Source organism: Anopheles maculipalpis, chromosome 3RL (genome assembly GCF_943734695.1).
Source record: "Anopheles maculipalpis chromosome 3RL, idAnoMacuDA_375_x, whole genome shotgun sequence".
In the NCBI taxonomy this organism is placed as follows: domain Eukaryota; kingdom Metazoa; phylum Arthropoda; class Insecta; order Diptera; family Culicidae; genus Anopheles; species Anopheles maculipalpis.
This window is the reverse complement of record NC_064872.1, coordinates 1,096,743-1,122,034: the sequence shown is the minus strand read 5'-3', so window position 1 is coordinate 1,122,034 and position 25,292 is coordinate 1,096,743. Positions and strand designations below refer to the sequence as shown.

The window sequence follows — 25,292 nt, the reverse complement described above, 5'->3', positions numbered from 1 at the left end:
GCAGCGATACAACATTGACCGCCTGTCGTACAAGGTTTTCCAAATTAAACTACTATTCATATGAGTAAAAACAAATCAAAGTTGAATTTGGATTGGTTCAGGGTCTGATTGCTTCCCTTACACCTTATGTCACATCGGTAGTCTTGTATTAATAATACATGATTGAAATTTATGATTGAAATTCAATGCAAAATAAACTGCAGCATGAGATTGAACCACTTTCAATGGATTGCTAACTACGACCGCTCGACACGTTTAGGAATGCATTCAGACCAGATTTTCCAGCACTACAATTCTCTCGGCGCTTTCATGTAACTGTGACACAAATCGGGAGCAAAATTGGCAGACATTAATGAGACACACGAAGGATAAAATGACACTTCCAGCGCGAGATCGTGCTAGAGAGTCAAGGGAAAAAGGAAAAAAAGGTTTCTGCAATCACCGTTTTCACATTTTGTAAATCACAGCCAAAGGAGGACTGCTGTCAGCGTTGGGTTTAAATAATTTATTCCACCAAGGAACGTGATAGGAATGATTGTCGCCATGGTGCAGTGAGTTTAGTTTTCAAATAGCACTGAACAGAGACACGCCGATGAAATAGTTTTGATTCGCTCGAATCAGTTTAATATTGGAACTTTAATTACATCGAACTAAGCTACAGTTAACACCCGTCATGCAGAGAAAATCTTTTTCCTATTCAACGGAAAAAGGGAATCAAATTCTCTTCATCTCTTTCAAATGTACGATTTTGATTGCAGTTTCCAATACATCACAACCTTAATCGATTTCTGTGCAGATTTTGAATCGACAATATTCAACAAACTTCAGCATTCGTAACATACAAAATTATTCCTTCACAACGTTCATTGCTTTCGTCTGTTTTGTGTGAAAAAATCGTGACTTTCGCTTTATTTTCCTATACCCGTCTTTTCTATGTGTTGCCTTCATACGGGAAAACCTATTTATGGAAAGCTGTTTGATGCGAATGATCGGGAAAATGCTTACACACACCAACAAGGATATTAGGGGTTAGATGGGTTAATGGATATATGATGAAAACTTTTCGTCTAGTAATGGCAGCCATTGCAAAAAGAAACGAAAATTGAAAACAAAACGATTTTTGCCTCTTTACTCAGTTGCTGAATCACAAGTAGAGGCATACAGTATAGAAAATGTAAACAAAATAATAACCGTACTTTCCATTGCAATCGATTCTACACGCACGTTTTTCAATTGTTGTTCAGCCCCGAGGTTTCCCCCAGCCAAATTGTTGCCTTAAGGACATTCACCGCAAAGTTATACTTGCATGCACGCAACGTTTCTCACCAATGTGCTCTATAGGCAATATCAACCGGTATCAATTTACGAGCATAGACGGAATTCTACCAATAACCCTTGTCTTCCATCGGGTTTATCCTCGTTGCGTGCTTTTGCGAAGAAACCAACAAAACTATCCCGTAACAACCCCAACCCAAGCCGAACCCTGACCCTCTGCGGTGAAGAGTTTGAGTAGTTGTCTTGATGCCTTGTTGCCAACAGTTGGAGGCCGAGTAGGTCGTCGCTCTTGAACAAATAACCATAAAATGTAAACAAAATTATCCCAACAGCTTCCATCGGGTTTCTTCCAGCCTCTACAGATGCCTATTTCTTGGCCAAGACTATTGCATGTGCTCGGCAAAAGGATGAGAGGCCCGGCGACTGTAGTTAGAGACGTCTTGAAAGACGCTTATGGAATACTTTGAAAGCTGCTTTACAATTTTCTTGGTAGAATGTTCGGTCGTTCTCAGTATTGTAGCGTACCTTCAGTGTTTTCTCATCGAAACGTTGCAACTCATAAACATAAGCCACAAAGGCCTTTCGACTTTTAACAATACGACCTAGGCATACTGGCAAATGAATTTCAACACCTTTCCTAAACATCAGCCAACAACAAAGACGATCTTTGAATGTGCTTCACTCAATTCATACGCTAAAGTGCGTTTAAAGTTTCTTTTATTGTTGAGGTCGATTAAATCAAACAAATGTTCTTCGAGAGAAGTATTATTTGAACATTATGTTGAATGAAGTTATTATTAAGACAAGATGAACATGCCTTGACACTTCTGACCATGCATGTTTATCACTCCCCAGAGTCTTAAAAAGAGAGAGAGAGATTCTTTTCTCAAGAGATGGAATGCCGAGATCGTTCGTGTTCAGTGCAGTTGCGAAAAAAAAGAAACGGAAATAGCCAATAATAGTTGTATGAGTAGGAAGAATGTTGTGTACTTTGGAAAATGGTAACAAAAAAGAGCCCTTTTCACCCGAAAACAATTACCAATGACAACCCCATAACGTTCACTTGGGTACACTCCCGTCCGCCAAAGTGTCTGTGATTGCTTGCATCACCGACGACTTCAGAGGAATTTAACAAGTTTAACATACACGAAACTGTGCTAAAGCTCATATAAACGGATTTTCAAAATATATCAATGCGATTGTCACCTACAAATCCAACATTCCAACATATCCTTACGTCTCCAGGATTATTCTGTCCTCTGTTGTGTTTAAGACGAGTAAGTTGCGTCCTTTTTGACGACAGCATAAAAACGAAACGCGGTCGATCAACGCGAAATCGCTCCTTGTTAATCGAATTTTAATGACCCCAGTATCAGTGATGCTCATCGTTCGTGATTTCTCAAGGCGCTGACATTTTTTTGCGCGCCGTAAACATGAGCATGTGACAACTTCCTCTCCCACACTCAAACTTCCTCGGTTTCATCATCCCTTGGGGTCATCATGTTGCCGAGGTCGTTTGGAAGATCTGTAGAGGACGGCTTTTAAAGTTTGTGCCAATTTCAACGGACGATTCCGAGTACGGAAGGACATTCAACAACACCAACAAAACGCAACAACCGTTCCCTCTAACCATCGTGATACTACAGGCGCGAATATGGCCGCACAAGATACAGATAAAATTCAAATTTATGCGCCACTCCAACTAATGAAAAAGGCATCACAACAGACCCAGGTCTCCAGATCCTGTCTGACCGTCGGAGGCAGTGGGTGTGCTCGTGTTTGTTGTTCCAGTTCGATTGTCTTCCGGTCAGCGACGTACCCGTTTGGTAAGGAACTGGGGACTGGAATCGATCTGTTACGGTATGGTGGTTTTCCTTTTTGCACTGCCATTCGCGGCGTTCTTTCTACGATTCTTGACCCACCGTACCCATGATTCCTTTACTACTTTGGCACTCTACTCAAACCGCAACCATGACCGGGAAAAGAGATAACAAAAGTTGGTTGACATAAATTCTCCATCCTTTCCTTCGAATCCAAACACATTACCTCACCGTAGCTGATGTCGGTTTCTGAATACGTTTTTGCCGACCTGAGCATGGACTTACAATGTGAGTTTTACGTTTCTTTCCTATTGGTCGATCCATGCGTTTAGTGGAAATTACGACCCAATCCATCCGAGCAGTGGCTTCTTTTACAACTTGCCTTCATGAACTGCAACGGGATGGTTTTTCTGCTAAAGCCTGTGAAACTGGACGGCTGTTGCATTCTCGATTCAGAGTCAGAACGGGATCTCTCCCAAAGCAAGGATGGAAGGGGTACGGAAAACTCTGATACTTTTGGATGATAAATCAGGTCGGCAAAGGTTTCTTAATCCATTTGCAAACAATATGTAGCGCGATTAAGCTCTTTTTTTACAGTCATTGTAGAAATTAAATTTTGTATAAGATGGTTAAGCTTGGCTTAGCATGTTCTTGGATCATTTCATTCATTAGAAACTTTCGTCAGGGAGGAATAGTTGCGGAATACAAGAAGGACATTTTCCCAAAGTGTCTTCTATTGAACGCTTCAGGCAAGGATAAACTTCCACATGCACAATTGTGGTGTCTCGTTTCTAATATGATTGTTCAACAACACCTTCACGAGAAATACGAACGAGGACGCGAACAGCTTGTTCTAACTTGCACTACATCGTGTCTAACACTCCATTCGGTGGATCCATTCAGTATTGCCTACTTCAAATCACATACCAGGCACACAGTCTATAGTCGCGAATCATCTGAACCGGAACAAGGAGAACTGGAGTGGCAAATCGAACTGTCTTGCTACAACGCCCCCAGGGGTTCTTTGGCAGGTTGGCGAATGCACAACGAACAAGCGAGTTTTAATGAACGAAATTGAATCAATGAAATATTCATCGTTCAATGAACAGAACACGAAACACGATCGATGGCGCAAGGGTTCAGAAGATGGGATGGCATGGGAACTTTTAAATTAATCCGAAACATTGTTAGAGGACTGATGCATCTCCTTTTAAAGGAAAAGGACGATTAAGCTCTAGTCGATCATGCACGGTGAGCTACGATAAGTAATAACACAAATATGTTGATGATTTTCTTCACTTGAAATAGCTTCAGTCCATACAGAAAATTTGATTTTGGAAGAAACTACTGCAAAGAGTATGTTTGGCCTCGTTCAGCAGTTTATGGTTCAATTTTAAATCAATTGAACTTCACTAACCTCAAAAACTCCAGAACAGAAAGGTAAAACTGAAATTGCCAAAGAAAATCCATTTCTTCTCTGCTCAACAAACTTTCGACACTTCGATGAAAATAATTTACTTTTATTATTATTCAATAAATTTCCCAAGTTTATAAATTTGCTTCATAATATTCGTGCTTAGCTCATAATATAACTCTACGTTTCCAAACAAAACTGGACCCTGGCTCTAAAGTCCATAAATATTATCTTCTCTCAGCTACAATTAACACTCCCCGGGACGGGAGTTCCAAAATCCTAGTCCAAAGCGAATTGTTCGACCCTAAACAATCCCGATCCCTCCGGAAGCCATATTGTGCTGACGAGTGGTTCATTATTTTACGCTGTAAGTGCCACACTATTTCGACGATCCGTTAAACTTTCCCACCAAAAACTAACGAGACGCTTAATTTATGCTCATGAATATTAAACCGATCAATTTTCCCCAACCAGTTTGCCTATTGCCAGATGGCGGAAGTCACTGTTTGCTAACTTAGTCGGCGGCTGATGCCTGATCAGCTGGAAACTAAATCAAACTGTGTGGGTGTACTCAGTCAGCTCGGCACGACTCTCGCTTGACAGGAGTCGGGGAGCTCCCTTGGCGTGTTGTAAGAGGGAAACCTGAAGGTTTGATACGATCCATAGAAACTTAAATGATTTAACGATAGCTTAGGTAAGGGATATGTCGTTGATGTGATGCGTTAACAATCAACACGTTAGCAAATCCCCGTGAGGATGTGCTCCTGTGTCGAACCTTTCGACGTGCTGACAAACAAGTGAATGATTAAGATAACACTCCCTTGGGTGGAGTTTCCAGAACGGAACAAATTTGAATTTGAGAAGATGAAAAGGTGATTACTTGGGGATGTTTTATGGACAAAATTTACTTAAAATATCGCCATATATATTTTACCATTCGCTGGACTGCTCTCAGGTTTCTAAAACAAATTTAATCTTGCCTTTCGTCCTTGAAAATCAACCAAAATTAACGGGAGGCCACATAGCATTTCACAATCCATCCAGTCTAACCGAATCACTTTCAAGCGACCATACCTTAATCCTAGATCCAACCAAGATCCGGCAATCGATAGTAAAGTGAACAGTTGGAGCTCTCCATCTTCTCACAGCAAGACATTGTTCCTTAGAGCAATCTTCGAAAACCGCTTCCATTTTTATCTGTCGTCCCACTTCTAATCGAGCAACCAACTTAAAACTATTTGCCTTGTCTGAGCTTACGTACCAGCTAGCTCCACTGGACCCATGTCGCTCTCTTTGACAGAGGTTTTTCCCAGTACCAAATCCCATGGGACGATTAATTTAACTTATGAGTTTTCCATTTCCATCTTGTCTTGAGTTTCCCAGGTCTCTATTTACAGTCAGACCACTGGTACTGCTGATTGTCTTTTGCCCAGACCACACCGGTATCATTCCCAGCAGATTCACGCAAGAATTCTAATCCATTACCAAGCGTGTACAATAAAAACAACACTACAGCAACCATATGACGTGAGACACTAGACACTATTTTCCTCTCGATTAAATTTAACCTTTCCCTGTCGACCGACTCAAGCTCCTGGCTGTGGGATAGATGATAATTTCATTTTCCAAGTGTCCCGAAGGACAATAAAGAGCGGTGTGATTATAAGATTCTCCATCCGCCCAGAACTGCATTTTAACATTCCGTTCGGACTGGAAAATGGTGCGCCAGTTAATGGGACCGAGGAGTTTGTGCTTTCGAATGTAGTTTTAATTAGTTTTATGGCATGTAAGCCCTCAAAATGACTGGAGTTGCCAGATTGTTTGGCAAATGGGACATCATCGTGTCACATAGTTTTCAACACATGAAGAAGGAGTCATTTTAACCACCGAAAACAGTAAATCGCACTAAAAGTTGAATCATATGGGTAAATTTTAATTTAATTTATCTTTATATTTCCAAAAACTGGGACGGCGGCCATTCAGCACTTCGATTCTTCCATTACTTCCTCGTCAGACACTAGCACTAGTTCTATTGGTCCCATGGGCAAGTAAGGTCCGGCTACGCTGCTGTAATCTTGCTGTTCCTGCTCCGGAACGTTCTCCTGCTGAACTGACAAATCCACCGATTCTGATGTGTGGGATTCCATTGGCACAGATTCATTGGCCGGTTTCATTTGTTCTGGGCGGGTAGTTTCGACGCTTGCTTCCGGTTCATTAATCGCCGGGGAACCGTAGCGAGTGTGTAGCATGTCGAGCTTCGTCGTGAGACGCATTGTTTGATTCATTTGCTGTAGCAGCTTCTGACTTTCGGTTTCGAGCCGTGCGAGTCGTTGTACCCGTGCCAGTACAAGTCCACCCAGGTCGTTTGTTGTGCCTCACCTGAGCAGCCTGGCATGGGAGACGATTCTGATTGTCGAGCCATGAATCCGTTGTGGATCTCATCGATCTGGGCCGATATTTCGGTACCCCGGTGGACCGTTTTCGAAAGTCTGTTTCGGAACTCCTTCGCTTCTCGTTCAAGCCGTTCCAACCGTTCGGCACGTCTTTGCAGGTATTTCTGTTCTTCCTCACTCAGCACTACCTGGTCGTCAGTCTTATCCGAGATGTCACTCGTTCCCACGTTCTGTGTCGTTAGTGGAGCTTCGGAAGGGGATGCCGACGGTGTGGGTGACGAGTATCGATCCAACGTGGAATTGAGCTCGGCCATTCTTTGCAAACGTGCTTCCCGTTTCCGTTGAAATAGTTCCTCACTCGACAGCTCCCGATTGGCGTCGGTGTGTGACGCGGCATCCGGTCCTTCGAGGCGTTCCTGCGTAACCGAGGATTCGGCACGTTCGTCCATTACTGCCAACTCCAAACATTCGAGCTCTTCCTCACTCAGCTCACTTGCACTTTCATTTTCGCTGTATTCGCCCTCGGCATTATCGTTTCCAGTGCCGGTACGCTCAAGCTCCTGCTCCTCGGCATCATCTTCCTCCCCATCCTCGTCCTCTACCCCGACCTCCTGTCCTGCCTCCGCTAGGTTCATCAATCGAAGAAACATATCCTGTGCCGATTCCGGCTGACGCGCATCATTGTGCCTTTTCTTACCCTTTTTCAAGGCTGACTTACGCTTCTTTTGCAGCACCACAGGAATCTCTTCCGGTTCTTCCGGGCCGGCTTCATCTTCCTCGAACGGGAAGATGGGTAAGTCTTCGATCTTTTCATTGCAGAATCGATTGGTCGTTGAATTTTCTCCAACGATTTCATGTCTGACACTAGTAACGATGAGGGAAGTGCCAACATAACATTTATCCAATCGGTCGACTCAGTTCCCATTTCTCTAACTCCAAACTCGCGCTGTAGCTGGTGCTGAAGAGCTGTTGATTAGCCAAACTGTATCCGTTAGCTCCTGGGTTGTTGAGTGAGTGCTGCTTTCGACGTGCGGAACATTTCGGGATCAGGGATCTCCACAGTTCCACGAACTTTATAATTTTTGTTGTAATATTACTCTTTGTAGCCCTTAACATATTTCACATGCACCTTGTTGCTAACTAACGTCCGATGCAACTGACCAAGTAAAATAGTAAAATTTCATTAATTCACCTTCCTACTCCTGGTGAATTTAAATTTTCATACTACTACCTTTTTATGCAATTACCTCGTAAAGTTAGTTTAGATTAGTTACTGCTACCAACCGTCCACGACTCTATCACGACATCAAAGCACACTTTTAATTTTCAACAGCCATCAAACTGTGTGAAAAGCGGAAAAGCTCATTGCAATCACCAAAGCGAAAGTTTGCTGCCGTTCTGAAACGTTCCAAATTGACCTATTCTACCCAATTTTGCCTGATGCGACTCTTGCTGTGCTTCGGAATACATCTGCAATTCAGGCAGCTTGATGAATAATAAATAATGCACAATTCGCTTCGAGCTTGCAGGGCTCCATTGCCCGTGCACCACCATTGCACCGTCTTGACCACATTGACCGCAATGCGCACCGATTTACGGCCGCTATCGAGAGCCGCTTTCATTGTGAAGTCAAAAGACTTGGCACCGGATACACTGGGACCGTTGGATGTGGGGAAGATGAGTTTGCTGATTCATTGAAACCGTATGCCCGTAGTGACGACTCCCCCACACATAGTACGGTGACATGTGACGCGAGACTAGACGTTAGAAATTCATAAAGCTGTGAAATAATTCACTGTACGTGAGACTTGGTCACAGTTATCGCCACGAGCAAGGGCAAATGCAGTTTAAAATTTTACATTCGCTTACGAAAGGAAAGCTGTCAACGCGTGGGGTCAGTCGGTGGGATATATTCCACCGACGTTCGCATAAATAAATCACCAGTTCGTAAATCAGATTTATGACCACAATGAATAGGATTAATGGAATGTGATTTCATATGTGCTTCGGGTTCTTGTCCACTCGCTTTTGATCATCTGATCTGTATGGTTGGAAAGTACAAAAGGTACATCTTATTAGCGATTCATGGAACAAAAATTACACAACACTCTCTCACCAGGAACACGTGTGGTAACACTTTGTCATAAAAATTAACTCTAGTTTTTCGTCGTTCAAATCAATTGCATTAAATTCTGTATTCAATTGCTCAGGGCTAGGAGGGTTCAAAAAGGCTATCGAGAAGCACCTATTCCATTCCCTGGCATCATATTCATTTATGAGAGTCCCACGTTCATTAGCAAAGATGAATGTGTTCGGTCGCTTTTTCAAATAACATATCACATACCATCTGTTGGCAATGATATAATAGTACTCCAAGAATCAAAAGAATGCCTGACAACACCGGAGCTTTTGATGCTCTTTTGGAGTTTGTCGCTTCCGTCAGCAAGATGGTTGATGACCAACGTTGAATAGACGAAAAAAAAACAACCCTCATCCCATAGATAGAATGTTCACCATTATGCTGCGGTCATGGCGACTTTCGGCGGAAGTCACTCTCGTTATCTTTCCTTTTGGCAAAATTTCATTTAGCAGCCGAGTGGGCCATGTAACTACACCACAAGCACGGGCCTGGTGAATGGTATCGTAATGATAATTTCTGTGAATATCATTTCATATTTCAGCAAAGCTAATGAACACTTTGATACGGTTGCAATGGTGGTGGCCACTAATGGTCACCGGATATTTGAACTAGGTAGTGGAGATTGATATTGATATGGATATTTGACTGTGGATGGCTTCTTTGCCACGTTCACACATAGCACGCACATACAATCTTTTCATTTGAAACAAATACCTACGCTTGAAACACAACTAGTCCATTGTGGATCTCACTAAGACCGTCCACGATGCCCATGTGCATACATTTCAAAAGGTTATTGGATAATGCAAGAGACGTGTAATTGCGACTGACAAGTGGTATCTAATTTCCATTATTTCATCTTCCTGGTATGGTCGTATGACAAACACGCTACCTATGCTGCAACTATCTCTCCGTTTATTGCATTTTTCCATTTATGAGTGGCACTACCGAGAACTAAATACGTTCACTGGTGCCACGGTATTAGAAATAGAAATGGCACGTACGTGATTTGTCGTTTGATGGACATAAAATGTTAGCGATCAACTTGCACTAACAACTGAACTGCTCTGGATGATTTACTTCTACATTTTTTATCAGTGGATCTTTTCTAAGCAATTCCATATGCCCGTATACCGTGCTCATAGAGTGGATGATACAATTACCTGAAGCAAAGAAACGACATCTGTTGAAGTGTAATTCACAGCAAACATCATTTAACAAAGTTTTCTTGCTTGATTTGAAGAAGACTCTATATGGGAGAAAAATCTCTTTATGCACATCCAGACACATCCTTGAGCATAGGAGGAAAAGTTTTAATTCTTTCCATTACCCAAGCTCCGCTGTTCTCTATTTATCTTTTCTGTTCAATTTGGATATGATTCGGACATTGGTTGATTTCTTGTTCAGAGCAGTATGCTTCATATTGCGTTATAAGAAGAGCATTACAGTACCTGCAATTTTAATTCTAATGACTCACTCACTGACATAAATAAAAAATTCACCAAAAAAAAAAATCAGCTTTAGCTGCGTTGGCATTGGGTTTAGAAGTGTTTTGCGGATTCTGTTTGAAAATAAAATAAAATACAGCTCTTGTAATTTCAATCACGATTCCACTCACAAAAAGGCACTTATAATAACCGCAAAGTGAGCAACTATGGAGGGAAAATGAGCATCGCATCAGTTCTAAAATGTACTTTCTGTGTGGATTTACTCTTGCCACCTGAAATTCCACCTTGAAACATTCTTCTTACTTCATCTCTAGCACGTTCGACAAGAATGCAAATGAGTCCCTGGTCACTGAAGAGAAAGTTACTCCAGTCCTTAATCGACGTTATTACCCGACGCTGAAACGTTCTAAACGAAGACAAACAAAAGCGGTACAAACTTTTACCCAAACTTGTCCTCTTCCAGCAAAAAAAAAACAGAAGAAAATCATAAGAGTGAGCATGAAGAAAACCGATGCACGCGTCAAAATGGTGAAACTTTTCTCCCCGAAGTCTTCTTCATCAATGGCTAACAGAATGCATTGGTTGGTAGTAAATGTTAGTACGCTTTGTCTTTATCTTCACAATTCACTTTTCACCGTATTGAACTCGCCGCCCCAGCCTTGGTTTGGTGCTCAAGTGCAGAAGAGTTTAAAAAACTGAGCAAATCTTGTATGCAGAACGCTTCACTTCAGCCAACGGTTGGAAAAATTAGTTTAATCATAAACGTGAAACTTTTATCAAACGGTTTCCAACCATTTTCCATGCTCCATTTTCCTTTGCTCCAATTGTTGGAATGGAGCTTTGAAGTATGTTGAAGTGAATGAGCGTGAGTGAAAGGAAACTAGATGTATGGATCACGGATGAGAGGAACATTCTCCCAACAATTCGATCTAGTCAGATGTTTGATTTTTTCGTCCATCGCTTTATCCTTCATCAGGACGTTACCTCCAACGTTGACCGTGTCGAAGGACAACTTAAACATAACCACTGAAGATGAGTTTTCATCTCACTTTCTCTCTGGATCCACAAGCTCCTGCTAGAAAGCCGTCCAAATCTTGCCTTTGTGGAAAAACTTTGCGAAGCATTGGGTTCCAGAAATAGACGTTCCCAGGGACAGGACTTTCTTCAGCATCCTCACCATTGTTGGCAATCTCGTCAAGGATCATGCTGGTTTACAGGTTAGCCATCAACAGTGGCACAATAAAACGCTGTGTGTGTGTGTGTGTGTGTGTGTGTGTGTGTGTGTGTGTGTGAGTGTGGTGAGAGGTGACAAACTTGGCAAGCGTGTGCCTGATTGAGATTGTTGTGTACATCTTACCACACTTTGCCTCTCTACTCGTTGCAAATTACAAAAAACAAAGGCAAACAAGTTTCAATGAAAAATAGATCGACCTGCAGCAACACTCTCACCAAGCTGATATAATAATTGTTTAAGGAAACATACTTTCCATATCAAAAAAGCTGAAAGCAATGCTCTCGTACCCTTGTGCCAGGCCGGCCATAGCTATGTGGAGTGGATGGACGAAGGAGAAAGTTTTCCCATTTTGATTATATCTGTCCCATCCTGAGGGAATTACAGTACTGATGGGACTCACCGAATTGATCCCCCGGTTTTTGCTACCTAATCATTATTAGCGACGTAAAGAAAAGCATTATCTAAGTTTTCGCAAGCAGTAGCAATCCAAAACCAGCATCCGGACCAGCAACCTTCCTCGGGACGGTCCGACATCGGGGCTGATGTGAATCTCTCTTCTCTAATTTGCTTTAATGAAATGAGTGTCATTTGAATGATGTCCCTCAAGTTTTGTGCGTTTGGAATACAAATGCGACCATTATGAAACTGGAGCGACGGTTTAGCACAAGCTTTTGCCATTGATCTTACTTAATACTTTCGTTACTGCTCCACTTTCATTCAAGACAATTTCTCCTCAAACTGTTTCTTCAATTGGATGAAAGAAAATTCTTGTGTTATTTAAAATGCAGCACAAATTAATAAATGAAGATCAAACGGCATAGCAAAACCACAAAGAAACATCTTCATGTATTAAGAGCAAGTGCAGAAACTTCATTATTTCCCTTCTGTGTTGCTCCAAGAAGAAGCATAAATTGAATCATCTTCCGGACGCGTGTGGTCATGTGGCAAATAGGCCACCTGCTTCTTCACACCACCTGACGTTTGATGGGGTGGTGATGATTGACACAAACACACAACTCTATAACTTCTTTCGTGAACTTGCTGATAAGCTTAGAGCTACCGTGCCAAAATTGACCGAAAAGACGTGCTGACACTTCAAACGAATGAAGATTGATGAAGCGGAGCGTAAGAATGTCTGACAAAAGTTATTTGAATATTTATTCATTTTTCTTGCACGAATCTTTCCAGGAGCTAGCAGCACCTGGAAGTCGGCCGCATCGCGTGTTACCGTGGTTGTCTTCACTTTTGTCCAAGCAGTAGAGAGCTTGTGACAAAGATTATGTGCGGAATTTTCAATCAACCAAGCAAATGGATTGTGACCTCGATCGTGAGAAATCGTCATTGGTTCCATAGGACCGGATGGAACGAAACAGGGCAGGAAAATTGTACAAAGAAATGGGCAAAAATAGGAATCGAAAGTAGACACTCAAGAGCCAAATAGTTAAATTCTGGTAAATATCATTAAATAGTGTTAACCATTGCATTTATAATAATTATTTATTGTGCCACTCGCATAATGAGCAACAGCATTAAGATTAATGCTAATTATAATTCACTTCAAACCCATTTACCAGTTTTCCCATTACAATAAGTATTCTCCTAACGCTGCTCTTCCAAGCTTAAATGGGAATCTTTATAGCTCTTTTCAGATAGATATAATTCATCCTGCCGGGCTCATAAATGTCTCAAATTCCAGTTACGATAGATTCAGGAAGCTTTTAACAAACAATAAATCTTTCACCGTCTAATTTTAACCTCTGCAATAATGCGCTCCCACAAGAACAGATGTAATGGTCATGTGCTGCATATTTACATCCAACGAAACAGTTTTCCGCTACTTCATTATCACGTAAATCGATGTATAGAACGGCCTATTATCTAGGTTTGCACTATGACTAAACAGAAAATTTCACGTGCTTAATTGTTTCTCTTGATCAAGGCCGTTAGCCCTGCCTTATTGCTCAATCAGCAGATGAGTTTGCGTTTCATCTGTTTAATTACACGCGCCATAAGCTCACACATTAGTCGTTCGCATTTTCTCTTTTCTAAATCTCCATTTGACTTCGTCTTTTTCTCACTGTTTACGTCGGCAAACTCTCTTGGCGTGGTTTAAGCCAATGCTATCGTCGTCGTCGTCGTTGGCACACGTTGACTTTGGCCGATAGATTACGTAGAGTCGGAATGCGTTCGTTGCCCACTTCTAATACTATCATATTTAGTCTAATTGGTGGCATTTTCGGCTTTGCTTATAAATAGACAAAATCAAGCGTTTATCGTCATGCCCGAGACGGGCAGGTTCGTGAATTTTTTTGCTGTTGCTCGGTGCCTACGAGAAGGATACGGTTGAGGTGATTAGAAAAGTTGGGTCGTAGTTTATCTGTTATAAAATAAGGAATAAAAGAGTCTTGTAACAAGTTAACAGAAAATAACAAAGCAAACAAAAAATTATCATAGAAAGAATAGACTGGTATCCAGATAAATTCTGCGCAACAGTTAACACGTTTGAAGCAGTTGAAAAAATCTGTCCTATTTATTCAACTCACTAAACCAAATCGCAAACAAATATTCGAGACAACCCTAACTCTAGTGCGCAATCGTACCGATCTTGTAACGATCGTAATGCGCGCGCGCATCCGTCATACGCTTGTTTGCCCGACGCCTAGCTGTTCGATACAGGAAAATCTACCGTAAGGAAAATCACCAGCTTCCCACTAACAAACCAGCGGATGATTTTTCAGCGGTGTCGGGGCGAGTTTGTCGGTCAACTGTACGGCGGTCGACCAAAAATAGCTCAGTCTAAGCGATTACTGCCTCTCGAAAAGACATCCTGCTTACGCTTTGTTCGTGCTGTTTTGCTTTCCGTCTCTGGTTAGTAATAGTTTTTTGCTGGTGTCTTTTTACATTTTTCCGAACGGGTTTCAATTAATTGTGTACGTGGCGGTATGGATTTGTCCGCTGTATGGTGTATGATGCAGTTGTTTAAATTTACAATTCTGCCGCGCTTTTGTTCGGTATTGTGCACAGGAAAATTATAAGTTTCATCATAGCTTACACCGACCCAGAAAAACACAACCGATTCGAGTGTAATGGCGACGTGGTGACGAATGAAAATTTGCCAAATGGTTAATTAATTGTCACGATTGTTTCACGATCTTGTGTGTGCCGCCCTGCAATATGTGATGGCGGGTTTTAACTTTCTTTCTGTAAATTTTGTGTGTGTGGTTGTGTGGTTTCAAGAAAACTGTCCTCTTCTCTCTTTGTCTTACATGTGTTTTTATTTTTCCTTTTCTTTTTCTCACTCTCTATCTCTCTCTCTACCGTTCGTGTGGCTGTGTGCAGAGTTTAAACTACGTGGTGAAAAATGGGGGGCGTACAGTCGGCCAACGATGGCCGGGAAATACAAACATCCGAAAGACAATCCTCAACCCCACTGCCAACCCAAACTACTACTCTCCCGGAGAATGATGCTGCAATGAAAACAGATGACGAATTACACGCTGCAATCCCGCCCGTCGACGATGACCCTGAGGAAAAAGACGATCAACAGCGTGCACCCGATAACGACGCTACATACGACAGCGACGATAGCATGTCGGCAAAGTGCAGAGCGCGAAAGATGACAACCGAGTTGGCTAATTTTCGACGCGACCTACAGCAAAAGCGACAGCTGCACCAATCGAAGCTGGGAGCCGTGAAGGATGAGCTGGAGCATCTGCGCAAAGCGTTGGCCGAGGAGAAACGCCGTAACCGAGCACTTATCAAGTACTTCCAGCAGCAAGAACACCACTTAGCACAGCAGACACACGACGAATCAGCGCACGAACAGCACGGTGTAGGGACGACCATCACCACGTTGCCGTTGTGTGACGTGCGTCGGGAAGCGCTGGAGATCGTCGCCAACGGTGAGAACGCACTGGAACCGGCCGAACGAGTGAACGCGGAAGCTGCGGTAAATGAACCGCGAGATCAGAGTTCATCGGCCCGCGGACAAAGCGTCGAACGGTTGGCGGATGACGAACGGTTGGTGCTGAAGCGAGAGCTCGCTGAGTCACAGCACGCGCTACAGTGCACAACCGGTGAGCTGCTAGAGCTACGCCACGAGTTGGCTCAGTTGAAAGCGCAGCTTCGCACGCAACAGGACGAAGCGTTGGAAGAGAGCTCGCGACAGAGCGCTGTCGGTCGCACACTGAAAGCGGAACTGGCCGAGACGCAGTTCCGTCTGCAGATATCCCAGGCGGAGGCACTATCCCTACAGACCGATGTCGATCAGCTGCGCAATCAGGTGAAATCACTCAAGGACGTAATTAAGGCTGGAAAGGAGATTATCGCGATAAGGGAGGATCAAGTCGAACAGGTAATGTGAAACCTAGTTTAACTAAGTGATTAGAAAACATGGTGAATAGTGCGAAGCGAAGTTCCGTGTGATTAAACCTTGCATTACGTACAACAAGACAAAACATGGGAAGCACGCGATGCATCTGTGCGTCATTTTTGCGCCAAATAGTAACATGCGATTATCGACAGGTGTGGAAGATGTGTTGAACTTGTCCGAGGTAAATTATGTTTATGCAGCACGACGCTCAAAACGCGCTTGCCAAATGAAATATGGCAATGTGAAGGTCACGCGTCCGTTCGCCACCAGCTTCACTCTTCTGGTGTTCATTCAGGTTTTGATAATTATCCGGTCTCTTGCTTTACGTCGCGACGCGACTGGTTAAAATCAGGTGATCTTACTCGCGAGAGTGCTTGCAGGCATGATCTATGGACGCATTGATCTTGGAGCGGGCTCGCACATACGGTGCCAGCCGACGGCTGACCTTTGTTGCCGATGCTGCCCTAAATGGACATGAATAAACGGTTTGTTGGCTCCAGTATCGATTGCCGGAAGAATGAAAGAGCTAGAGAAGCGACTGAACCAAATGGAATTTTGCGGAAGATTTCAAAAACTTCTGTAATAGCTATAAAACAATAAGCACAATTGCACTAGCTTCAAGCGGTTTTGTTTTCTGTAGCATTAGTGTAGAAGACGGACTGGTATTTATAGCTATGTGAGCTGTTTTACGGCTTTATATTACAAAGTCATAGTAAAAGTACTGTTTCAAGAAATGATACACATGTTCCATCCAATCCATAGCTAATGAATCACGATCAAAAAATAGTTCCAATTATCACAACGACCATTATTGAGTTTTGTTAATTTCACAATAATTCCACCAGAATACTCGTTCCGCACGGAGAACATTCACGAGAAATATGGTTTTAATTCGCATGATTCACAATTCAACAAACACCCATTCTTCACCCATTTTCCCACAGCTGAAAGGAAAATTGCGCCAGATCGAGGACACTTTGCAGGAGCGCGAATTGCAAATTATGTCCGACGATCTCCGTCGGGAGTATGATCGACAGCTGACAAACATCCGCAACCTAAGAGATCTATACGAAGAGCGTGAACGTGTCTCGAGAATGGAGCGCGACAATTTGGTCCGCCAGTTGGACCTGAAGAAGAACGAGCTGGCGACCGAGCAGGAGAAGTAAGTATCACCTAGTCCCGCCACCCACAGACACAATGTCTAGCAGGGCAGAGTAGGGATGTGCAACGTATGCGACAAAGCGGGATGGAAAGCGTTCGGAAAAATAATACTGCGCCACACCAGAGCACCGTCGCCGTGTGTTTTTTTCTTGTGTGGTAGATGAGATGCGGATATTTTTATTCTGATCGCAAAAATATGCCATTCCGCTTTATTGCGCTTTTGTCTACAGGGACACTGTGACTGGCGACACAGACCGGATGACTTTTTTTCACGTCTGATTTATTGTTTTCCCTTTTTATGATGCATTCTTTTCTTTTGCAGAAATAAAAATCTGGAAGCACTGGTGGAAAGTTTGCAGACCGATCTTACCCGGCTGCGAACGGAGCTGGAACAGACGCAAGAAAAACTGTCCCAATCGCAGGCCGAATCGAAGCAGCTGCAACTCGAAATGAGTGTTGTCAATCAGTTCATTTCAAAGTTCCTGCTCGGGATGAGTCGTAAACCGGCTGCGAGCGATATCAACATTGACAAGTTGGCCGCAGTGCTGGAAGAACATCGAGATCTTTTGATCGAGATGACTAAAGACGAAGCGGAAACCATCGACACGGGAGCATTCCTTCCGCGAGCGCTCTACGATCTAATCACGGAAGTGGACGAAGCGAACGAACGTACCGATGAAAGCGAGGTTGCACAGGATGCACGGATTGAGCCAGATGCGAGCGGCGAGGAAGAGTTTACGGACGTGCAGAAGGCATCTCCGGAACAGATTGCTGACAAGTTGCCAAAAGTCTGGCGGGTGCTGATTGAGTTGGTGAACCATCAGGAACGGGCTCAAGCGGTACCGTTTGTGGTGAGTAGAGGCTTGGTGTGATGAATACATTTTCAAACACGCTGCAATGCTATAGAGGAGGAGCAGATTGGATAACGAAGACGACGATGGAGATGATGATGATGCTATTTGATGCTTATTTGCAGGAAGGAGGAGAGAGTGAAGAATGTCTCAAGTCGATACAGACACGAAACGGACCGAAAACGGTCGTTAGTGTTAGTAAGACGTACATCAAGCTGAAGGATTTGATACTGGAGAAGAAATCCCTCAAGAAGGAAACCAATCGATTGCGGACACTGAATTCGCATCTAGAGCGAAGGCTCGATTCGCAGGAAAAACGCCTCAGTGCGGTGAGTCTGGAGCTGACAAAGACATGGCATCTGGTGGGAAAAATGCAGGTAAGCTTCGTAGACCGTGATGTGTTCCTTTTTTGGATATTGTTTACACCATTTGATATTACCTTGGCGGCTTATAAATTAACAATTTTTGTCCACTTCCTTCACACTGTTTCTCAGCGCCAGCATCGTCAGCTTCACACTCAGGAACAAATACTACGTTATCATCTTCAGCAAAAACGCCGACTGCTCAGCGAACTCAAGGAGGAGCTTGAGTACTGCCGTCTGAAGTGGTCGGCCGCACGAGAGAAAAACATCGAGTCCGAGGATCAGTGGCGGTCGCTGAAGGCGGACTTTGCCGCACGTCGAAAGCAGGATTCGATCAACAACTCTGGAGAGAGCGGATACAGTGATGAGCAACCGTCCGACGAGGAAGAAGTCGTAAAGCGGAAATCAAGTTTGGCTAATCAGCAGCTCTCCAGCACCAGCGCTGTAGCTGTGGAATCGGAGAAATGGAACCAGATGGTGGGACGATTGGATAAATGTTTTGTTGGTACTTCCCTGTCCAATATCTACCATCTCACCGTCACTAGTGTGCTGCGAAGGGCACACAGCGAGTCAGACATGAAATCGTTGGAGAATGTCGAACGAGCGAATCGATTCTGCAATGAAAAGATCGAAGACTTACCCATCTTCCCGTTCGAGGAAGATGAAGCCGGCCCGGAAGAACCGGAAGAGATTCCTGTGGTGCTGCGAAAGAAGCGTAAGTCAGCCTCGAAAAAGGGTAAGAAAAGGCACAATGATGCGGGTCAGCCGGAATCGGCACAGGATATGTTTCTTCGATTGATGAACCTAGCGGAGGCAGGACAGGAGGTCGGGGTAGAGGACGAGGATGGGGAGGAAGATGATGCCGAGGAGCAGGAGCTTGAGCGTACCGGCACTGGAAACGATAATGCCGAGGGCGAATACAGCGAAAATGAAAGTGCAAGTGAGCTGAGTGAGGAAGAGCTCGAATGTTTGGAGTTGGCAGTAATGGACGAACGTGCCGAATCCTCGGTTACGCAGGAACGCCTCGAAGGACCGGATGCCGCGTCACACACCGACGCCAATCGGGAGCTGTCGAGTGAGGAACTATTTCAACGGAAACGGGAAGCACGTTTGCAAAGAATGGCCGAGCTCAATTCCACGTTGGATCGATACTCGTCACCCACACCGTCAGCATCCCCTTCCGAAGCTCCACTAACGACACAGAACGTGGGAACGAGTGACACCTCGGATAAGACTGACGACCAGGTAGTGCTGAGTGAGGAAGAACAGAAATACCTGCAAAGACGTGCCGAACGGTTGGAACGGCTTGAACGAGAAGCGAAGGAGTTCCGAAACAGACTTTCGAAAACGGTCCACCGGGGTACCGAAATATCGGCCCAGATCGATGAGATCCACAACGGATTCATGGCTCGACAATCAGAATCGTCTCCCATGCCAGGATGCTCAGGTGAGGCACAACAAACGACCACAGTGGACCTGTCCTGCCTCACAGACAAAGAGCGTGAGTACACATCGGCACGGGCAGAACGGCTCGAACGGCTCGAAAACGAAAGTCAGAAGCTGCTAAAGCAAATGAATCAAACGATGCGTCGGGGTAGCAGTCTTACAACGAAGCTCGACATGCTACACACTCGCTACGGTTCCCCAGCGGCTAATGAACCGGAAGCAAGCGTCGAAACTACCCGCCCAGAACAAATGAAACCGGCCAATGAATCTGTGCCAATGGAATCCCACACATCAGAATCGGTGGATTTGTCAGTTCAGCAGGAGAACGTTCCGGAGCAGGAACAGCAAGACTACAGCAGCGTTGCCGGACCTTACTTGCCCATGGGACCAATAGAACTAGTGCTAGTGTCTGACGAGGAAGTAATGGAAGAAGTAAGCAACCTTTTGGAAAATGAAAACGTTTCACAGCATAATACTTCTGATGCTTCCAATGAAAACAGTGAACAATCTTAGAACGGGATAACTTACGATCCCAAAGCTACACCTACCTCGTACGAAAAGACATCCAGATCTGATTGCCAACTACTACTACAGCTACTAATTTCTTGTGAACAGACAGAGAGGAAGAGAGTGTTTCGGAGACATAAAATCACATCTATTGTACCCACGAAGAGAAAATGATTGACAGAATGATATTAATCGAAAGGAGTTTGTGTTTGGAACCAACGACCGTGTCGGATGATTTCCAAAAGACAAATGAGAAGAAAGTGATTTTATAATAAGCATGTTATTTCTACTTCAATAAACCACATGTATTATTTCTATTGTAATGATTAATTTAATCTTCAAGGTCAGGGATCGTTTTTATCCAATGTCGATCGGGTTAAGAAAAAAAGAAAGAAAATCTAAAATTCTCACCCGGAACTACTCTCTGCTACCGGGATTTGCTGCTTACGGACTGCATCGATCGGTTTCATTGCTGGAAACAGTAAAACCTCCCTGATGCTGTTGCAATCGGTCAGAAACATTGCCAACCGATCGATGCCCATACCCCACCCTCCGGTCGGTGGTAACCCGTATTCAAGTGCAGTACAAAAGCCTTCGTCCACCTGCTGTGCCTCGTCATCTCCGGCAGCCTTATCTGCTGCTTGTTGCTCAAATCTCTCTCGCTGTACAGCCGGATCGTTCAGCTCGGTATATGCATTGCAGATTTCCTTTCCCATGACGAACAGTTCAAATCGTTCCGTCAAACCAGGCTGACTGCGATGGCACTTGGCCAGTGGGCTCATCATTTGCGGATGGTCACAAATAAACGTTGGATTGCGGCATTTTTCTTCCAGCATACTACCGACCAGTTTATCCAACAAACGGGATGCCGTGCGTGGTGATGCACACTCAATATTGTGTTTGATGCATAGATCGTCTAAAAATGCAGTTGCTGCCGGGGTGCCCAACTGATCGGCTGATGGGAATTCTACTTCCAATATTTCTTCCAGCGAGTTTATCATAGAGATGCGCTTGAACGGCGGAGTAAAATCTATTTCAATTTCGGCCCCTTCAGGACCATCTGGATGGTAATTAACCTTGAACGAACCATGAATGGCGTGTACCATGTTCGATAGGAGCTTTTCCGTCAGATCTATAATATCGTTATAATCTGCATATGCCATATAAAACTCGCAGGTCGTAAACTCAGGGTTGTGAGTCAGATCCATTCCTTCGTTGCGAAATTGTCGTCCTATTTCGTACACACGATCGAGTCCTCCGACAGTCAACATTTTCAAGTACAACTCCGGAGCTATGCGAAGAAACAGATTCATATTCAAATCATTATGGTGCGTAATAAATGGCTTGGCCGTTGCGCCACCAGCAACCATATTCATCATCGGTGTTTCCACCTCCAGAAAGCCCATATTATCGAGGAATCGACGAATGAAACTAATGATTTTTGCACGGGTCACAAAAATCGAACGCACATTGTTGTTCAGCATCAGATCGAGATAACGTTGACGGTAGCGTGTCTCCTTATCTTTCAATCCGTAATGCAGATGTGGCAGCATGTGAAGACACGGTGCAAGCAGTTGGATCTCTTTGACCATTACCGAAAGCTCACCTTTCTTGGTCTTGCCCGGTACACCCGTCACTCCAATAATGTCACCACGACGCAATTTACAAGTATCATCGAAAAACTGTCCCTCACTTTGATACATCTTTGCATTTGCCATGATTTGGAGTTTCAATCCTTCGCCACGAAGATCAATAAACATGAGCTTCACACCTGATTCCCGGATGGCATGTATCCGTCCGGCCACACTGACGCTAACATCATCCAGCATTCCTCCGACCCCGAGATCACTGTACTTTTCGATGAATTCACCCAACGAAATTGTCACACGGAACTTGTGTGGGTAAGGATGCGTTTCGGGGAGTTTCTTCAGTTCACATACGGAGGCACTTCGGAGCTTAAAATATTCATTCGGAGATATTTCCTCAACACTTCGGGCAGCGGTGTTTTGTATCATGGATGTCAGCGCCGGTTGGGTGACTCTTTTTTGTTTCCCCTGGTAACCGGGCAGCTCGCTAAAATGGATCAAGACAGAGAAGTTATTGCATCAGCCAAACGTGTGGAGAACAAACAATCGGCAGTGTGAGCACAAATTGTGCAAGAAACTGCAGAATAATACACATTTTACTTGGTTTTGAACCATCGAACTAAAGTACAGATGATTTTTCTTTGTACACGGAATGGAAGAAGCCGGATGCTAATCCACGCCATTTTTTTTCACTGCCGGCTAGGAAGACGCTAGCTTATGCACTACCAGAACCTCGTTTTTGGTTGATGAACCGAAAAAGACTTACTCATTCGACACTATAACGGAGTTCTTTGTCGATTCAGCCATTCTACACAAAATGTGCACTTTTATCTTCCTCTATTTAAACAAAAAACGCGCGAAAATCGAAAAAACACGACACACTTCACGACGCGAACCGAATTCCACGAGAGAAAAAAAACCAAACTGAGTGAGATGACGTAAAGTGAGATGTCATGAGATGACATGAGAAGACGAAGTAAACTCACGAACAGAATAACATGAGAAGTGTCAACTCACGACATACTTCAAATATTTGAAATTCGCCAACGGTTTCTTGACGGTTATTTTTGAATCCTTTTTATTTTTTTTTGTTTGATCATTGTAAAATAGTTTTGCATGAGTGTATGATCGTTCCCATAATTTGGAGAGTTTTCATTGATATTTCCTCTTCTATTGCTTCAAAGCTTTTGTTTTTTTTTTTTATTTGTTCCATCTCGGCAAGATTCATTACCAAACTCACTATTCTTTTTCTTTTCATATCGGTAAAACACATTTTCAATCGTTTTTCGTCAAAATTCTTTACACTTACATAATTCGTCAACCTACTATTCACCTAATTATAATTAAAAAGTTTGGTCGATTTTTTTTTTTTTTTGTAATTGTTACAAATCTTACCTCCATCCTAAATTCGATTTTCTGCTCACCATACATTTTATAATTTACAAAAATTTATTTATCCAATTCCCACCTACAGTATATTTCATTGATTACAGTTACCACATTTTTCTTTTTCTCATATAGTCTAGTGCTCTCGTAGCGAAAGTTATTAACTTATGCTATAAGCCTTTGAAAATTTGGTGCTTATCCACTAACCAAGCAAGGGAGTATTATCTTAATCATTCACTTGTTTGTCAGCACGTCGAAAGGTTTGACACAGGAGCACATCCTCACGGGGATTTGCTAACGTGTTGATTGTTAACGCATCACATCAACGACATATCCCTTACCTAAGCTATCGTTAAATCATTTAAGTTTCTATGGATTGTATCAAACCTTCACGTTTCCCTCTTACAACACTCCAATGGAGCTCCCCGTCTCCTGTCAAGCGAGAGTCGTGCCGAGCTGACTGAGTACACCCACACAGTTTGATTTAGTTTCCAGCTGATCAGGCATCAGCCACCGACTAAGTTAGCAAACAGTGACTTCCGCCATCTGGCAATAGGCAAACGGGTTGGGGAAAACTGATCGGTTTAATATTCATGAGCATAAATTAAGCGTCTCGTTAGTTTTTGGTGGGAAAGTTAAACGGATCGTCGAAATAGTGTGGCACTTACTGCGTAAAATAATGAACCACTCGTCAGCACAATATGGCTTCCGGAGGGATCGGGATTGTTTAGGGTCGAACAATTCGCTTTGGACTAGGATTTTGGAACTTTCGTCCCGGGGAGTGTTAATTGTAGCTGAGGGAGGATAATATTTATGGACTTTAGAGTCAGGGTTCAGGTTTGTTTGGAAACGGAGAGTTATATTATGAGCTAAGCACGAATATTATGAAGCAAATTAATAAACTTGGGAAATTTATTGAATAATAATGAAAGTAAATTATTTTCATCGAAGTGTCGAAAGTTTGTTGAGCAGAGAAGAAATGGATTTTCTTTGGCAATTTCAGTTTTACCTTTCTGTTCTGGAATTTTTGAGGTTAGTAAAGTTCAATTGAATTAAAATTGAACCATAAACTGCTGAACGAGGCCAAACATACTCTTTGCAGTAGTTCTTCCAAAATCAAATTTTCTGTATGGACTGAAGCTATTTCAAGTGAAGAAAATCATCAACATATTTGTGTTATTGCTTATCGTACCTCACCGTGCATGATCGACTAGAGCTTAATCGTCCTTTTCCTTTAAAAGAAGATGCATCAGTCCACTAACAATGTTTCGGATTAATTTAAAAGTTCCCATGCCATCCCATCTTCTGAACCCTTGCGCCATCGATCGTGTTTCGTGTTCTGTTCATTGAACGATGAATATTTCATTGATTCAATTTCGTTCATTAAAACTCGCTTGTTCGTTGTGCATTCGCCAACCTGCCAAAGAACCCCTGGGGGCGTTGTAGCAAGACAGTTCGATTTGCCACTCCAGTTCTCCTTGTTCCGGTTCAGATGATTCGCGACTATAGACTGTGTGTCTGGTATGTGATCTGAAGTAGGCAATACTGAATGGATCCACCGAATGGAGTGTTAGACACGATGTAGTGCAAGTTAGAACAAGCTGTTCGCGTCCTCGTTCGTATTTCTCGTGAAGGTGTTGTTGAACAATCATATTAGAAACGAGACACCACAATTGTGCATGTGGAAGTTTATCCTTGCCTGAAGCGTTCAATAGAAGACACTTTGGGAAAATGTCCTTCTTGTATTCAACTATTCCTCCCTGACGAAAGTTTCTAATGAATGAAATGATCCAAGAGCTTGCTAAGCCAAGCTTAACCATCTAATACGATATTTAGTTTCTACAATGACTGGTTGCAAAAAAAGAGCTTAATCGCGCTACATATTGTTTGCAAATGG

At 43.2% G+C, this 25,292-nt stretch overlaps 3 protein-coding genes across 3 annotated transcripts in view; 2 read left to right on the top strand and 1 right to left on the bottom strand.

Annotated features, from left to right (window-relative positions):
* Nucleotides 1-25,292, top strand: part of LOC126563728 (serine/threonine-protein kinase Tor) — a 236,255-nt gene that overhangs the window by 52,279 nt on the left and 158,684 nt on the right. The gene's annotated exons all lie outside the window — the stretch shown is intronic.
* On the top strand, nt 14,460-20,483 carry LOC126563885 (restin homolog). Its single transcript, XM_050220672.1, has 6 exons — nt 14,460-14,592; nt 15,066-16,078; nt 17,041-17,258; nt 17,580-18,108; nt 18,234-18,485; nt 18,603-20,483. The coding sequence occupies exons 2-6, from the start codon at nt 15,086-15,088 to the stop codon at nt 20,427-20,429; spliced, it is 3,819 nt and encodes a 1,272-aa protein (XP_050076629.1). The 5' UTR covers nt 14,460-14,592; nt 15,066-15,085; the 3' UTR covers nt 20,430-20,483.
* On the bottom strand, nt 20,831-22,816 carry LOC126565986 (lysine--tRNA ligase-like). Its single transcript, XM_050223187.1, has 2 exons — nt 22,776-22,816; nt 20,831-22,496 (listed from the first exon to the last, which is right to left on the bottom strand). Exons 1-2 carry the CDS (start codon nt 22,814-22,816, stop codon nt 20,831-20,833), a joined length of 1,707 nt encoding a protein of 568 aa, XP_050079144.1.